The sequence below is a fragment of the Anomalospiza imberbis genome, chromosome 1, assembly GCF_031753505.1.
Source record: "Anomalospiza imberbis isolate Cuckoo-Finch-1a 21T00152 chromosome 1, ASM3175350v1, whole genome shotgun sequence".
NCBI lineage: Eukaryota > Metazoa > Chordata > Aves > Passeriformes > Viduidae > Anomalospiza > Anomalospiza imberbis.
In genome coordinates this window covers 67,149,912-67,167,384 of record NC_089681.1, presented here as the reverse complement: position 1 = coordinate 67,167,384, position 17,473 = coordinate 67,149,912, and the positions used below count along the sequence as shown (strand labels likewise).

Sequence of the window (17,473 nt, the reverse complement as noted above, 5' to 3'; positions counted from 1 at the left end):
GTTGTTGCAGGTGTGGAGGACAGTAGGCACATGTTGCAGGATATTTCCTGTTATCCTGACACTACACAGCTGTGCATTGGACTTTTTCTTCTTAAGGCTAAACTTAAAGTAATCAGTAGGAACTGAGCTTTACTCTTTTTAGCTAAGCATTTCGGGGTTTTTTTCTCCCTCTTTGCTTTTATTCCTGTATTTGATGGTTTAACATTCTCTGTTCTTTAAGTCTGCACTTGAATGCAGCGAGAAAGAATCCAACTGTGTGTTTTAAAGACCTACATTTTCCATACTTTTTTCTGTATAAAATAACAACATTGATTTGTTTTGCCAATTATTCATTTTTCTACACAGTGCAGAGAGTTGTTTGTTAAAAGCTGTGCCACTTGTTTTTTATTTTCTATCAGTGTCTCTAATCCCACATCATGGGGTTTACTTTATTGAAATCATACATAGCACCACTTGCCACCCACTTTTAAAATCCTTTGTTTAATTCTTTTCAAAACAAACAGATTTAAATGTTTTTCCTTTGATTCATAGACGCTGTCAGGATTGCCAGATCAAGACTCTTTCTACGATGTGGTGGACTGTCTGGAAGAGCTAGGCATTGAAGCTATTTCACAGAGACACTTGAACAAGAAAGGAACAGACTTGGACTTAGTTGAGCAATTTAACATTTATGAGGTAACATAACATGCCCTGTTTTATGCATCTTACAGCTTGTGCAAACTTCAAAGCTGAGAGGAGGGGGGGAATGTAACCTAGGTGAAATTTGGTTATCTCTCCTATTTTCAAAGAAAAACATCTGGTTGCTGTAAGTATTGTACACATTTGCATATGTGACCTGCTCTGGCACACGGCTGCCTTTAATGCAAAGGCATTTTGTATTAAAGCTGGGGCATAGTCCAAGGCAAACCAGCACATTTACTAGCCTCCTTTCTGCAACTGCTAGTTACACATGCTGCAGCAAGTAGAAGTTCTTCCCATGTGCAAAAGTATTCAGCTCGTCAAAAAGGTTCAGCTGAGCTCAACTTCACAAGTACCACTTGTTCTGCAGCTGAATATCCAGTAAGTCCATGTTTAAGAGTTTACACTGGACCAGATCCTATGCAGTTTGCAGCAATGGAGTAATGAGTGACTCCTCATTTACCACCTAGGTATAAAATAACTACTTCTGAAACAGTTATATGTAGGGGTAGGAAATCCAGTTTCTTACTAATTAGCCTTTTTTCAGATTTTGGGAAGTTTTGGAGCTAGGAGGTTTGGGCTGAAGTTTTAATGTAAATGTGAATTAGTGTTCTCATATGACAAAATTAAATTACTTCATCTCTGCCAAGTCCAGGGAAGGATTTGGTAGATTTGATTCTCCATTTTCTCCATCAATTCTACTCCCATGCCACTTCACTAACTAGCAGAGTTAAGCTTTATATACAGCAATTTTCAGGAAAAACAAGAGAATGAGAGGGCTCAATAATATTCTTTCTTTTTCTATCATCAGAGGCATCATCTTTTACCGCCATTTTTAAAATATAGCGATTAATCTTAAAAGGATGGATTGTTTTTTTGTGCATGCTGCACCTACTGAAAGGCTTAACTGCAGAATTGGCAGTTGACTTAGTTGGGTGCCAGCTTTTTCTTGATGACCAGTTTAAATTGAAATATGTCTATGCAGGTTCTTCCTTTTATCTGCCAATCCTGTTTTTTACCTGAAAAATCTGTTTTTCCTCACAGAAACAGATTTTACATCCCAAGCAGAGACATCTCACTTCCCACTTTGTTTTTTTAAGAAACTTCTGGTAAGAATTACCAGAGTAACAAGACTAATAGAAATAAGAAGACAGGCATTCTTCTTGTCCTTTCTGTACCTCTGCCTATTTGAGTGGATCTTTCTCATACAATGATTATTTAGATGTTAGGCTGCATTTCAGATGAGAGCCACTAGATACGATGTTGTTTCTACCAGGAATCTCTGTCCTCATGTACCATAAGATAACAGGTAGTTCACATTGGCACATCAGGGGCATGCAGCAGTTTGAAATATTTGGTGTTGCACCCATGCTTTAGTCCTCTGCTATTTCCAGCACACTCTAGATTGGACCTTCCACTTAATCACCATAAGTGTCATATCTGAACATGAGGAAATGTTGAATCAGTCAATGCATGGAGTTTTTTCCTGTTAACTTCACTAAAACCAAGATTTCACCTATGTATTTTGTAAGGATATAAAGAGAACAAGTTGTCCAAGACTGCTCAGCTTCCTTGAAAATTTGGTCCCACGTTAAAAAGAAAACAGATTAGGAGGTACATAAATATGTTGTTACAGGTCCTATAGTGTTGTATGCAAGGCATCAGTATATAATTCCATTGTTAGAGCTGCCAAACTGCACTAATGGATAGACAGTGACTTTCAGGGATAGCTGTGTAAACAGTGATGCTAACTGGAGTTAATCATGTTGAGACCAGGAAATTTTTAAGCCTAGGTGTGAAGACCTGTGGTAGCTGAAGCGGCCGTGTCGGCCTTCTTCCTTTGTTTCTCAGGTGACACTGAGGCATGAAGATGGAGATGAGAGTGCTGAGCCCCCTCCCAGTGGGCGCAAGGATCGGAGGAGGGCCAGCCTTGGCGCTGGTGAGCGCAGGGGGCTGGAGCGCCGGCGGAGCCGCAGGCACTCGGCACAGAACAACGTCAAGAGCACTTTATCAGCCCCTGCCAGCCCCTGCGGGCAGTCCAGCTTCGTGCTGAGCCACGGGCAGCGCGTGGAAGAACTCAGTGAGAGGTAAGGGCAGGAGCTGAGGGATACACCTTTCTTCTCCCACCGCTTTCTGCTCATTGCACTTTATTAATATGATAGGATTTTCTTTATCTTCCTCTTTTCATTGAAATAAAAATGAAAAAAGCAAAAGCATATTCAGAGTTGAAACACCAGCACAAAAAATAAATTTATTTGTAGGTGACCTACCTCTATAGCTAAGTTCATTGGCTCCATCCATCCTCAGTAAGTGGACCCAAACCACACAATATAGAGCATTTGGTATGAGGACTAACTCAGCCTAATTTCATCCATTGACAGATTTTATATTCACTATGTCCACACAACAGAAGATTGTAACAAGAGCATGGCAATGTTAATTCAGAACTATTTATCCTGTGCATGTTACAGTTCATTCTTATTTTTTTTTCCTCCTCTTCATTCCAGCATAAATATTTGCCTTTGAGGCTACAGCAGAGTAGTGAATATATCTAATGTTTTGTAATTAGCAAAAGAGAGGCAGTAATGGCTAGCTGAGCAGCAGTCTGCAACAGTGGAGTCAGTCGAAGATGGTGTCTTTGCCAGTCCTACGATGGTTGGCTTAGGCTGTGTGCGCTTAGGTAAAAAAGGAACTGCAGATCCTCAGAGTGTCTGACTGCTGCATGAGGGGGCTGGAAGTAATTCACCAGAGTTACATGTCTGATCAGCTCTCATCTCTTTGATGTCAGTGGAGTGCAGCAAGCACTGGTGGGCCTTCAGTTATCTCATGTGTTCTACACGCCTGAAATTTCGACCAAGATGAATCAAGCTCTGAGACTGGCTTTTTTTTGATTCTAAAGGGAATCTGGCTGACTAGTTCAGGTGGTGATACATAAAAACTGCAGACAGCCAAAGCTGGACAGTGCCATCTCACTGCTGAAGAGGCAGTTTGAAAAACTGAAGCGTGGTCTGTAGAAGAGCATATCTTGTATTAATTATAACTTTTTGGATGTTCACTGAAGGTTTCTCTTGCTTAGCGGGGGATGTAAACTTATAGCCTTAAAATCCTATGTTGCATGTAAAGCAGTCCTTCTTGCAAAGAGAGCTGGGTTGACTAAAGTTTAATGGGTTCTGGCAGTATGAAAATGTAAGACTCCCTATAACTGAAACAGTAGTTGAATGTTGTATACCACTTACATAACACTTTATTTTCTTTTTTTTTTTTTTTTTCTTTTGGCATTTGACAACACATTAATGCTTGTTTCCCATCACCTTCCATGGCCTGGTCTTTAGTGGGCTGACAGCTGAGAGCCCCACGGTCTTACAGGCTGATAACAAGGATGACAGTGCATTTGAGGATGAGTTTAAAGCATCTCCAGTGTGAGTACAGCTGAGAGCTTCAGCTGCTCTGCATGGGATGCTTTGTGCATGACCTTGGGCCCTGCATCAGGACTTAACAATATGACTGGGAATCTGTAGCCATGAATGTGGAGCAGATATTTATGGTTATATGGTTTATATGATTTTTTTTGTTGTTGTTAAACTGATGAATTTGGATTGGAAATGAGGAGATGCTTCTACTCTGCATAAATTGTTCATTCCCTTACTGTTAATTGAACAAATAGAAGCTATCCAGGACAACAACTTCTACAAATATGTTTTTTCACTATTATTGTGTATGCTTGCTAGCCTTATTTTGTAGTATTCAGTAACTTCTGATAAATCTGTGTTTGAGCTAATTTTTAGTGGGAATAGAATAGAAGGAATAAAACCACAACATGTTAGTTTCAGAAGCTCTTTGAAATATTTTTAACCAACATAACATAATTTCAATAATCACGTTACTTTTTTGAAAAAAAAAATCCCATTCTGCTCCACACACTCTTTGACAGTGATATATTTTAAGCATAATTTAAGTTTAAATACAAGAAAGAAATCTTTATATAAGCAGTGAATTTTAATTTTGTGTTGCAGTTATCTTCTGTAGGACAATAATTAAATATTCTTAACTTCCATTTGGAATGTCCAAATTGATCACCTGGCTCCGTAAGGAAACAGGCATTCAATTATGAATGTGTGTAATTCTGATCTTTACTTTGTATATTAGTTAAATAAAAACACTGCCCAGCCCCACACCCATTCTCCAGTCCTCTTGGCAGGTAAAGGCAGGGAATTATTTGTAGCTGGCAAATCAGATTTTATTCCCATGGGACATCACAGTCTACACATTATATTCAGGATTTGAGGATTCAAGTTCTGTGCTCAGTGAAATTGTTTCACTTCATAAAAAGAAGTTAGTCAACTGTTGGATCTTCTATAATTCTCATTTTTCTGGTAAAGTGTTTCTGGTAAACAAGCTTTTCAGATAAGCAGATTCTGTCCTTCACATTTTTAGATGTATTATCTGCCCAAATCTGTAGTTGTGGTAGGAAGAGGAAAAACAGCCTTCCTGCTTTATCTTATTCCAGTAAGTCTCAACTTTCAGTGAAATAGTCCAGATGTGTGCAACAGTATCTCTATACCTGATAGCTAAATTGAGGGAAAAAAAGAAAAAAAGAAAAAGAAAAAAAAGAGAGAGAGAAAAGAAAAAGCTTTATGGCTTCTATTAATTAATGTTTAGGCAGAAAAATAGTGAAGTTGAATGTGTCCTTTAAGGTTTTTACATATTTATAGAATATTAATTAGGCTCACATGGAAAGAGGTTTTCTAGAGTCAAATTTTCAAATTTGTGCATATGGTCTTCAATGCAAGGTATTTATTGGTTTAAAGGACTTGAATAGATCGATCTTGTAGCCATTTGTATTTAAATTTTAAAATCCTATGTTAGAACATGATGCAGACATCATCTGATTTTGTCAAAAGAAATGCTCATTATGACCCTGTTGCTTCCATTGTTAATGTTATAGAAAGGAATCTATACAAATGGATAAAAATTACTTATTACCTCTGCAAATTGAAAGTGACTTCTATTCAGCCATGAAAGAACTGTCTCCTGCTAATGACCTTTTGGTTCATAACCCTGGTTCCTCTTGAGAAAAGAAAAAAAAATTGGCAGTAAGTTTTTATAGTGCTCTATTTCCTTAAAAATAGTTACAAAATGGATTTCAGTCTTTATTCCTTCACTACATTTTCTTTCCCTGTAGGAATTGTAACAGTACTAATGATAATCCTACTGTGTTGTTCCTGCTGAAAGCTCTAAACTTTGTGTGTGGCTGCAGATGTCTTATGTCTGGTTTTACAGTAGATTAGACCCAATGGAATTGCTTCTGATGGACACGGTTAGAGATTGAAGTCACACTCTTACATTATACTAAATTTTATTTTGGGAAATATTCTAGGTTATTTTTGGACTTCTGTACCAAAATCAGGAGAAGGTTCAAGTTCTTTCCCATCATTCTCCTTCCCACAATGTTCATGTTTCTTTTCTTTCTAGCTCATCAGCTGTTTTGGCAATGGCTTTGCTTTTGTTTACCACATCAAACAGGTTGTCCACAGTCATCTGCTTTATGTCAACCGATAAGTCTTCCAAAAAGAGAGAAATTAATGGTGCCGGTAAAACAACAAAAAAAAGACAATATTGGCTTAATTCTGTTCTGTCTCACAATGCTCTATATCCAGAAAAGTTGTCTGAAGTCAATGGAGTTGGTCTGGTCTATGCCAGGCTAATTGGGAACAGACTTTGGGTTTTGAGCTGGGAAAAGTTGACAGTAAATGCTAAGGGCGACTGAAAGGAAAACTTGCAAGCCTTTTACATCCACTTGGCAGCCTTTTTCCAAACTAAATGTATTGCTTTTTCGCCTGTGGTTCAAAACAAATAAGGATCCAAATCTGCTTTGTGTTAAAATAGTTTTCATGGAGACCAAAGCCCAGCCTGACGTGCCTGTTACTAAATAAGTAAAGAAGTTGATAACAGCTACTAACCAAGAAAGGCTGAAGGTTGATTTAAAGGTCTGTACCTGCTCCAGCATACTTTAAGATGCCTGTCCTGACCAGCAGCAGGTTTGCTTTGCTAAGACTTCTTTCTCTTACTATGATGGCATAAAGCACCAATAAGCCTGGTGGAAATTTCAGTCCTGTTAACATGATGTTTTAAATGCTGTGCTGGAGGTACCTCCTAAGGTTTTCTGCCGTGGTCCAAACTGAGTGCTCTCAGTCTGTGGTCTAGCATGCTCCTTCTTATGCAGTAGACTTTTAAACACATTCTTTCATGGGTTGTGTTTTTTGTTTGTTTGTTTGTTTTCTTTTCTTTTTAAAGTAAAGATAGCTTTTACCAGCCACACCATGGATAGAGTCAGGGTAAAATGCAAAGAGTGGCATGGGACTTGCACTAGATTTATGTTGTTATTGTATGCAGTGATTTCTGGTTAAATAAGCATTAAAAGGCAAATTTCTGTCTCTCTGTCTTTTAGTGTCATCCTGACTGGATTTCAGAGAGTGAAAGGCAACCTGTTCAGAAGTTCTCAGTGCTGTCTTCAGCATGGCATAGCTTCTCTGAGTTCTGTACATCCAAATCAGAAATAAGTGCTCCTCCTAGTTTTTCAAATTAATGTTTCACATTTTGCTGTGCATTTCCCTTCCTTCAGTACTGCACAGAGACCATACTCATCTCTTGCCCTGGGTGTCCCATCAGAGCTGTGTCAGCCAGACCTTAGCAAACATATTCAAGTGAGCTTGGGAGATTTACGCTGACATCTCTTGCCAGCAATTGCGTGAACAGCTCCATCACTTTGGAATTAGTTACAGGTCAAAGACTGAGGTTTATGAAGTTGTAAATAGCTAGGATTAGGTACTTTCCTCTCTTTACTATACTCTGTTTTTCATTTCCATAGCTTTGATTTGTTTTATATTATAAAAAATCACCAAAGAATTGCTAAGATTGATCTTATAACACTGTATATAACATTCGGCTAGAGATAACCTGGCCATGGTTAGAACTTTCTTTTCAGTACTCCTGTCTTTGACATCTAAAAAATGAAAGAACTGATTGCCATCTTAAGAACTTACCAGAATGAAGCCTGCATTCTGCATCAGTGACCAAAGCTGGCTTTAGTAAGCTTTCTCGTAGTAGACCATGAGGCTAAAAAGATATGAGGAAGGCCAACTGTTCAGGTCCACCTGAGGCTTCCAGATTTTTCAATTTGAAGAAAGCTGGCCTTCAGGAGACCTATATTGATAAGGTAAAAACAACAGAGAAGCAAACAGGGAATTATGTATCCATGAACTTGGCTTTTTTTAGGGTCCTGCCTGTAAGCCTGTTAGGACTCTTCCTCCTGAAGAGTAGCACAGGGAATTGCAAAGTTTCCCACACATTTCTAGGCTACCTGGACACAGCTCCATTGCATGGTGCACCCTGGGCTCAAGGTCTTTAATACCCTTTATGGTCCTAGAAAAAAAAACAGGGAAATAGTGTCTAAATAAAGGAAAGCTGTGCTGAGAAGTGGTAAGGTCCTGTTTGTTAGAAAATTCATGTTTCTGATGTTTGAGGATTGCCAAGATGCAGGCAGAGATCGTGATGCTATTTTGGTTTCACCAGAAAACAATGAATACAGCTGAGCCTCTGATGCTAAGCATTTTTTCGGCTCAGCTTTGGATTCCTGACGAGTTTCTAACCAACAGCACAGGCCTTAGTTTGCTTATTAGGCCCCATTAACTGTTCAAATTGCATCATGCAGAGCTAGGACTGCAGGGTTGTTTTTTTTATTATCATGATTTTCCATGTTTTCAGACATCCCACACCATAATTAATCTTTTATTTTTCTCTAGCATTTACTGTGGATAAATTCTAGTTTTTGTCGTGATCTTTCAAGTTCTGGTGACTTTCCACAACACTATAAGAAAAGATTTGATTGTATAAATACTTAATGGGTATAGATGAAAGATACAGTGGTGGGTGGGGTTTATTTTAGGATCTCTTAGAGTTACTGTCTGTGTCAAATATGATGAGTGGTATATAGGTATGAAACAGCAAAGTGGGGAGACTCAGCATCATCATTTGATGTAAGATTCAGGTTGTGATATAGACTACTAAAGGCCCAGATGAAAGAAGTTAATTTCTCTTTTTTTGCTGTAATAGAAAAAAACACATTGGGATTTTTTTCCTTGATGTTTATCTCTGGTTCCTAGTTTTGGATATGTAAAACAATTGAGGCATGAACTTAGACAAAGAAAACATCTCCAGGATAAACATGCAGGCACATATCTGTGGATGTGAAGCTCTTTAATACATGTACATACACAGACATACACATACACATATGAGCTGAGCTACCTAGCTTGCATGTCCTTTGACATTGAATGTCATATAATCAGTTATGAGAGAGAAAATAACTTTTCACAGTTTGGTTGGTATGGGTGAAAATGAAAATGGGATATAAAAAAGAAGAGGTTTTGGAAAGATTTATCTATGAAATGAAATGGCTTGGTAAGGTAGCCAAGGTAGTGTCTGTTCATAGCATCACATCATTGCTGTCAAAGACTTTATTAGTCTTTGACAGCAATACCATATAAAAATCTAACCTGCTATTTTAAGTTTGGAGCAGGACAACACATTAATTTCTCTTGTGCAGGTAGGATTTGAAGCATTAAGTCAAGCAGATTCTAAAGGTGAACCCTAAAGTGTGAAATTTTCAATCATACTCTTTGTAAGAATATCTTGGAAGCTCCCATAAGGAATGCAGTAGAGGAAGATACGTAAGATAGATTAAGAAAAAAAATTTCAAAGCCATACCATAAAAAAGGACTGCATTGATGTATAGATAAGGATTGACCCACTATTGATCCAATAAGTAATAATAACACAAAAAATTAAAATTTACAACTTGATGAGTATCTCAGGTCCAGGTCCAATTACTGTTTCAAGATGATATCAGCTTTATTTTATACAAATTAAAACATCTCTGTAGGTGTGTCAGGTTTTCTAGTAGGGATACTCTTTTCTGACTGCATGTCTCACTGAAAGGAAACATTTTATGCTTGGTATACATGCAGAGTCCAGTTAACAGCAGTGCACTTTGCTGTAAAGGCAATGGTAGATTTTCCTATTTGAACTTAAGGAGGAATCAAGAAAGCACTGAAGTTTAAATAGATTATCGCTGCATGGCAAATGAAATCACAGCATGACTTAGCCTAATTATTTTAGGATAGAGAGCAAGTTTTGGTGCTTTGAGTTCTTGTGGACTAAGAGCCATTGTCTTCAGAGTACTCTTACTTTTAAAATCATCCAGGTGTGACTAGGTTAGATGTGTGTGAGGTGCAAGGCCTGGCATCTCAAGGACTCTGCCCCTGCCTTCAGCTAAACTTGTAGAAGAGTCCCCTTCTTATAATTTCCTTTCATCAGTCTAAATTTATTAGTGCTTTTCTCTTTGCAGCTTTGAATAGCAATTTAATATCAGCTGGGCAAGTTTTCATTCTGAAAAGGAGAGAAGTTAATCCTTTCATTCTGAACCCTTTATCAAGATTTTGTTTTGCTGTCCTAGTGGTTCTCTCTCCATAAACTGCACTTTCATAGTCTTTTTCAATATGCACTTTAATGTCAAATTTTAGTTGAAACAACTGAGCAAAACCTGTGCTCTAGAAGATGTTTGTTAGTTGCCATAACCAATTATATACTTTATAAAGATGGGGGGGGGGGGGGTGTGGTGTGGTTATTTTTTAGGGTTTTTAGCCTGTAGCAGTAATCCATTTTAAAGATGAAAATAAACAAAGTGATTGTTTTGAAATTTGTTTTCAGTGCTAAAAAGCTTTTGTTTAAATATTTCTAACCTGATACTTTTATCATGGAACTCAAGTAACCCAGGAACAGCCTTAAGGTTAGCTGAATTTATCTGATCCTTCAGCATTAGCTGAAGGCTTTTCTCCCACTGGATAAATATTTGCTTTTTGTAAACTGGATGGATTCCTCAGCACTACTAAAAACCATGCTGGCTTCTGTAACCTCATTTAATTGGAAACCTCCCTATGCGTCCTTTTTTCTTAATTTAATTCCCCTATTGCATTAACTCCAAATTTGCATCTGTATGTGAGAGCGGCAATGAGCTTTTCCACACCATCCCCTTCTCCACTGCATACAAAAATGAACACATAACTCTGAACAGTTCAGATGAGTTCACAAACCTATCTGCTGTTGTGTCTGAGTTTCTGACTCTAGTTAGTTTTTTTCCCATTTTGATAAATATTCACAAGGAAATTTTCCTTTTCTACCTTTTAGGAAAGATTATTTAGCAGGCACTACCTGTTTTGTTGGTCAGAATATATATTCTTTAACAAGACTGAAATGACTGCCACTGTGGCTTTGGTTAAAAGAAGGGCATACATCATTCCTGCCTGTGAGCTTACCCCTCTACTCTGATCTGTATCCGAGCCCCCTTTTGGGGACACTCAAGGACTCTGAAATTGTGAGTTTGGTTGCTAAAAGAGTGGTGAGCATCTCCCCTATGCAATTACTTATTTCCTTTGTGCAAGTTTCCCTTGACCACATTGGCTCTCCCAGACTGGAGAGTGTACCTGCCTCTGTGCGCACCGATCATCTCTGCTACCAAGTCATACAGAGCCAGATCCTTCCTCTGGCTTTTCCAACCACTTGCCATGTAGTTGCTGCCCTACTACACTTGATATTAGCAAAGGAAAAGAGCTTTCCAATCAAAGTTTCTTCCAAGATTTTGACCTAGAACTCAAGGACCCTTGAGGAAGGAGTCATTGGCCTGACAAAAGAATAATCACTCTGGAATCTCTAAATTTTTTTTCAGCTTCTTTCTCGGTGCTGTGTAAACTCCTGTTGTTTTAGCCATGTTTTAGCCATAGGGTGGAATAAATTCTCAAAGAACTCTTTCAAATTTATGAGATCCACCATATCAGATGAGTATTTCACAAATGATTTGTGGCATTTTGAGGCAGTTGAGGAGAGGAGAAATTTTGACATCACTGATATGGAATCCTGGTGAAAGACTTAAACACAGCAATAATGGGGACGCTCTTGTTCATATAAGCAAGAGCTGTGCTGCAGCATTATAGGATGCATTGCGCTTTAAGGAGAGAACCATGATTCCACAGAGTTTCATGAGTTATTTCCCAAATCTGAGTCCTGTAGGAGAAGCAGATACAGAAGTTTCCCTTCACAAGAAATAGCAGAGCTTGAGCTAATAAGAAGGGATTATATGAATGATCCCTGGTTCAGCCCTTTCTTTTCTATTTTTCCAGTAAATGAGTAAATGTGTGAAAGTTGAGAGGTGTCTGTGTAAGGGAAGTATATATTTGTGGGCAGGACAAGGAAATGACCAGATGACAACTGAGATGGTTATGTCACTAAGCCACCTTAGGAATGGTTGAAAGTGTTTATTCTGTAAAATGTTTGCCAGAGTATTGGAAGAATTCCAGGCGCTGCCATTTGCCTGGTAATTCTGTAACTAACTCCATATAAATGCAACAAATTTTGGATTGACCCTTTGCATTGCACTCAATGAGTTCATGATCTCACACTGTAAATATTCAGTATTCTTATAACATGGAAGCTAATTCTAAATGGAAAAAATTCCATACAGCATGCCTTCAGAATCAGAGGAACGAAAACCAGCTTTCAGGAAAATGCAAGGAATATGAGTGTCTTACAAACTTCATTACTGATTGTATGTTTTTTTTCTTTTCTCATGGAGCATAACTTAATGGTATATACTTCATTAAATCAAGTGGAGAACTGTATCAACTGCAAATGCATCTTCTGTGAGTCTATTGGTTTGGGAAGGTGAAAAGCATCGATATGAGAGATGGGAGGCAGACAGTGTAGCTTTTTCATTATTTTTAATATAGTTTTCCTATTTTACTTTTGTGGTTTGTAGGTTGTGGAGGCTTTATGCATGACTTACACTTTTCTTCTGCCAGAATTACTGCTGAACTGAAGCCTGCTTTGACCATAGAAATGATTCTACTGAAATAATTCATGTACTGGCATCTGATAACTTAAATATTGCTATTTGCTAATAGTCCTGAACTGATTTGGTCTGTGTTATTTCTAACTCAATGGTTCGCCCTGTTCTGTTTTCCAGTTGAGCTATTGGTTACTTAGCAAGAATGTTTTATTTGGGTTAATTTAGGAAGCGTGATGTCCAGTGCCAGCTGTCCCATGCCAGCACAGCATGTACTGTCCTTTAGGCCAAAAAGACACAACTTAATGACTAATGAGTTGAACATTGCTATTGTCATGAATGCTTTCCATTAATGCCTCTGCAGGTAGGGCAGCTGCAAATGGAAACTAAAGCCCATGAAAAAAATCAATGGCAGCTTTTAATCTTAAAAAAATAGTAAAAAATGTAAATAGGGGACAGGATAGCAGTTTTATATCGGTAGCTACCCTTGTGCAAACACATACTTAGCAGGAAGTTTTAGGTGGCTAACATAGGAGGCCCATAACTCCCTCTTCATCAGTCTCTTCCTTCCATTTCTAACTTCATTGCATTTATTTTCCTGGGGACTCATGTTGTTTTCTCTTCCACCTTCTTTCTTTCCATCCTACTGCATGACTCTTTCCTTGGTCTGACCTCAGAGAGGACGAGTATGAAGAGGAGGAAGAAGAACAGCCAGTCACAGAGCCCAATACTGAGGATGAGGGGGAGGAAGAGGCCAATAGGCAGGTCAAAGCCAGGTACCAGGACTTAGCATTGTCCCTCCATCTTTTCTTCAGGCTCTGGCATGAACTCACCGGCACAGTGTGCAGTGGCATTCACCTTTTCACTCACATTCCTTGATCACCTGTTAAAACCACCTCCCAAGGAAATATTTTTGCATTTAAAAGCTTTGGGGAGGGGGCTGGGAGGAGGCAGTGCTAATGGAAACACTCAATTATATAGGTTCAGTGCAGTATGAACTGTCTGCACTTACCTTTGGGTAATGCTCACAAATCCTAAAAGCTTTAGTGAAAAGCATAACTTTAAGCATGTTTTGGTTTAAATTATTAGTTAAGGCAACGAGGAAACACTACAATGCTTAGCTGAGGATGTTGCTTGGTTTCTTAGGTTTTCATCCCTATCTTCATATTACTACCTTATTAGGAATATCTGTTGCTATGCAGTAATTTCACATTTTTTGAATGTTGCCTTAGATTCCATATAAGTTTGTTCATGTTTTAATAGCAAAGAACTACTTTGAGGCAAAATTGATATACATGTGTATATTTTATATATATATATAGATAGATAGATATAGATATATACATATGTATATATAAAATATTATAAATTCCTACCCATCTGTGTATATACATATATAAGCAAATCACCAATCAGTATTCTTCATCACCTATCAATACTCCTGTTTAAAATTTTTCCACTTATTTCTGAGATATATATGTGTGTTTGGCATTTGGCAACTTGATCCTAATAAACTGAAAGCAAGAAAATACATTCTTTGTTTTGGACAGCCATTTGATTTAGGTTAAATTATTTGGTTTTGCAACTCAGCAAATGAGATTGTATTTTTTTTTTTTACATAAACCACATTCTTGCAGACACTGTACAGCACAGAAGGAAGAAAGGAAACTGTTTAATCTGTGATTTCCAAAGAAAATACTGTACTTTTGTTATTACTATCTTCCAGTCTGCAAATCTTGCCAATGGCTGCCTGAAATTTCAAAATTAAGTGATAATTTCCTCAAATCTGATTCTTAAAAGTCAAAGCTAAGACAGACGTTACTGGTAAATTTCATGAGTATACTAAAATATTGCATAAAAAAGTGAGGAAGAGCCTCATTAAGAAATGTGAAGAGCATAATATGTTTTTAGGTCATTGGTCTTTTTAAGATAATTATCTCTTTAAGATAACTGGATGATATTCCCATGATTTTCCTATGTACCTTCTTCCACTGTCTCTGTAGCATAAAAAAATTATCTGTAACCTGGCTGTTTGTGTTAGATGCTGTCAGGTAGGACTGGCTTGACTTCAGTGTCTCCTCTCAAGCACAGAAGTTGCAATAGATGAAGGTTTCCAGATTTTCCATTGTGAGAACAAGTAACTGGTATACACCTGATGATTAACTGCATAAGATCCCAACATATCTACCATAAATTGTGGTTTTGTTGCCTATGCTGTCCCAAGCCTATAGTCCTCAGGTAAGGACTGTGCCTTCCTTGCTGGCTGGGGGATTGCAGAAGTGGTCTTAGGAGAATGAAATCAGCCATGTCAAATGATCCAGGCCAAAGCCCATGCACAGTGTTTATGCTGGAGTTCCTAGTGAAAACAGACACTCTGGAGTGCGGATCCCATGGCTTTTCACCTGCTTTGTGCCTTCTGTCACTCCCCAACATCTGCCTTCAGTAAAGTAAAGCAGATGTGTTTTCTACTTTCTTTGATTCAAACTCTGCAAGTCTCTATGAAAGGCCAGCATGGAATGCTGCCACTCAGAAAAATCAGAAATTAGTGTGTTCATACCTAGAAAAAATATCTGGTAAGTTGTTGCTTTTGAGATCATTCTAAACTAGCATTTTGACAGAACAGTGCTAACTGAGTACTTTTTTTATTTTCATCTTTGTTGGATGAACATTTTTAGTAAAAAGATCATATTCCCAGGGAGGATGATAGTCAGATATCGAGACTTGGAGAAGCAGTCCTGCAGACTGTATCTTGAAGCATCTGTGCTCCATGGAGTATTTTCTAGTGTGCGCAGTCTGCTTTGTACTACTCTGACAATGTTTACAAGCTAACTTGAAATATATGAAAATTGCTCTGAAATTTGTGTGAAAAGGTGTGAAAACGCTCACAAAAATTAGTTCTGAAGCCTTTAGATTGAATCTCCTCTTTTCCTTTAGACTGAGTTGCTTCTTTTCCCCAGTATTTCCAACCCCAAGAAGAATCCCACTGGGATACAAAGATGTGAGTTCCCTTTAGTTAAAAAGATGTGATGATTGTCTACATTTTGGAAGTTTTTGTTTGTCTGATTCTTCTTCATTTTTTTTCCCTGCAAGTGATACTATCTGTGATCTCCCTTCGCCCCATTTTTCTCTCCGCTTCCCTTTCTAATGATTTTTTCCTCCTGCAGTGAGGTTCCAGATGTGCATGAGGCTGTGAAGGAAAGCTTTTCAAAGTGTTCTGACTCTTCAGCTATCTCCAGTGCCATTTCTCCAGCTGAGAGGCCTCTCACCAGCTCTAGAGCAAAGAGCTTTTCTAGCAACGCCTCTTCTGTGCCTGACTCATGTGTCTCTCATCATAATTCTGTCCTTTCATCACCATCTTCACCTGCAACAGCATTGCTGAGCTCTCCCCAAAATTCCTCAGCATCCATTACTCCAAAGGCATCTCCAACAGTGGAGAAATTACCTTATGTACCACACACTCCTTTTCACCTCTTCTCCTATGACTTTGAAGACTCTCCAGCATCTGTGAAAGAGAAGGAAGCAGAAATGATGAGGGAAAACAGGTAGATTTTATATAGCTAACAATAATTTTTAGATAAATGAATAAAACCATTCAAGAATTTTACAGTGCTAATAACGCTACTCTATGTGTTGTATTATTTCCAAAACATACTGTACTAATTTTAGCCCTGTAAGCCTGTATTTTGATTTGATATTACTCTTCTTCCAGGTCTGTAGTTAATAAATATCCTGGCCTCCTCTATGGAGCAGTGGATAAATAACCCATGATTTGGGAGATCAGGAAAGGAGCACCATTTTGCTCTCATTTACAACAATGTAATTTGCAGACACGTTTTCATGAAAATTAATGGAGCTCTTCTGCTATAAAATCAAGAGAGGTCAGATCAGCACTTGAAATTCAGGAGTGAAGTCCTGGCTTCAAAGGCTGAACTGCCAAATCCTAAATTTGTTGTTTGATTACAGTGCATGACCATCTCAGGTGCAATTTCAGCTCATGCTTGTAATAAGAGATCTATGAAGGTAACATAGCACTCAGAATAGACAGTTTTATCTCCACAACATCTGTTGAATTTAGTTGTTCCTCATGCATTTATCTTACTTTTTAACTTTAATTTCCCCATCCCACCCCTCTAAAATAAAACAAAAAATATTGCTTTGTCTCATCTTTTTTCAAGTAAAAGAAATTGACAGTAAGTAGCACTAAAAATAGTGACAGAGAATGAGCTTGAAAAGAGGTTGATCATTTTTTGCTGTCTCTTACAGTTGTCAGTGTTATTTGAATTAGGTACTGAAAATGTACATTTATATTGCATGCGTATTTATTTTTTCCTCTCTCCAGCAGTCCTTCTGAGTTTCTGCATGTGAACAAATGTTTTGATTCCTTTGATCCTTTTAATTTTTGATCTTTCTCTCCTAATAGGTGGGTGTGTTTTGTCCCTTTTTCATTTTTCTGAAAAGCCTGTAAATCCACGTAGTTGTTGACAAGGGACTTGGTTCACATATTTTTCCTTTACCTGCAACTTGAACACTGGAATTCCTTTAAATTTACATTTTCCTTGATAGGTGCATTTTTCCCTTAGACCTCTCATGCTCATTTATTGGTCTTCCATTGCTGCTGCTGTTATACTTTAGGGAGTAGATTCCTAAATACCTCCTGTTCCTGCAATATTTAGTATTTCTGCAGTGATTTTTTTTTTGTCCTCTGACCATCTTTTCTGTTTACATTTAGTATAGAGGTTCCGGAGTGGGGATGGGGATTCATCTGGGTTTTTTGGAGGAAAACGAGGGCAATGCCCGCACAATTTATTCAGTAATACGACCATAAATGAGGAAAATGTCTTGAGGGTGAATGCTGCAGGATAAGACTATTGCATCTACACTGGTACATGAGACAAGAAG

At 38.0% G+C, this 17,473-nt stretch overlaps 1 protein-coding gene across 7 annotated transcripts in view; it reads left to right on the top strand.

Annotated features, from left to right (window-relative positions):
• Positions 1 to 17,473, top strand: part of FHOD3 (formin homology 2 domain containing 3) — a 370,799-nt gene that overhangs the window by 259,128 nt on the left and 94,198 nt on the right. For 3 of the 7 annotated variants that reach the window (XM_068195730.1, XM_068195740.1, XM_068195787.1), the window contains 5 exons: positions 532 to 675; positions 2,530 to 2,765; positions 4,011 to 4,097; positions 13,252 to 13,350; positions 15,739 to 16,116. In XM_068195730.1, coding sequence (XP_068051831.1) covers positions 532 to 675; positions 2,530 to 2,765; positions 4,011 to 4,097; positions 13,252 to 13,350; positions 15,739 to 16,116 — 944 coding nt within the window. The remainder of the gene's footprint in view (positions 1 to 531; positions 676 to 2,529; positions 2,766 to 4,010; positions 4,098 to 13,251; positions 13,351 to 15,738; positions 16,117 to 17,473) is intronic. The other 4 variants (XM_068195751.1, XM_068195778.1, XM_068195767.1 and 1 more) reach the window with 2 other exon arrangements.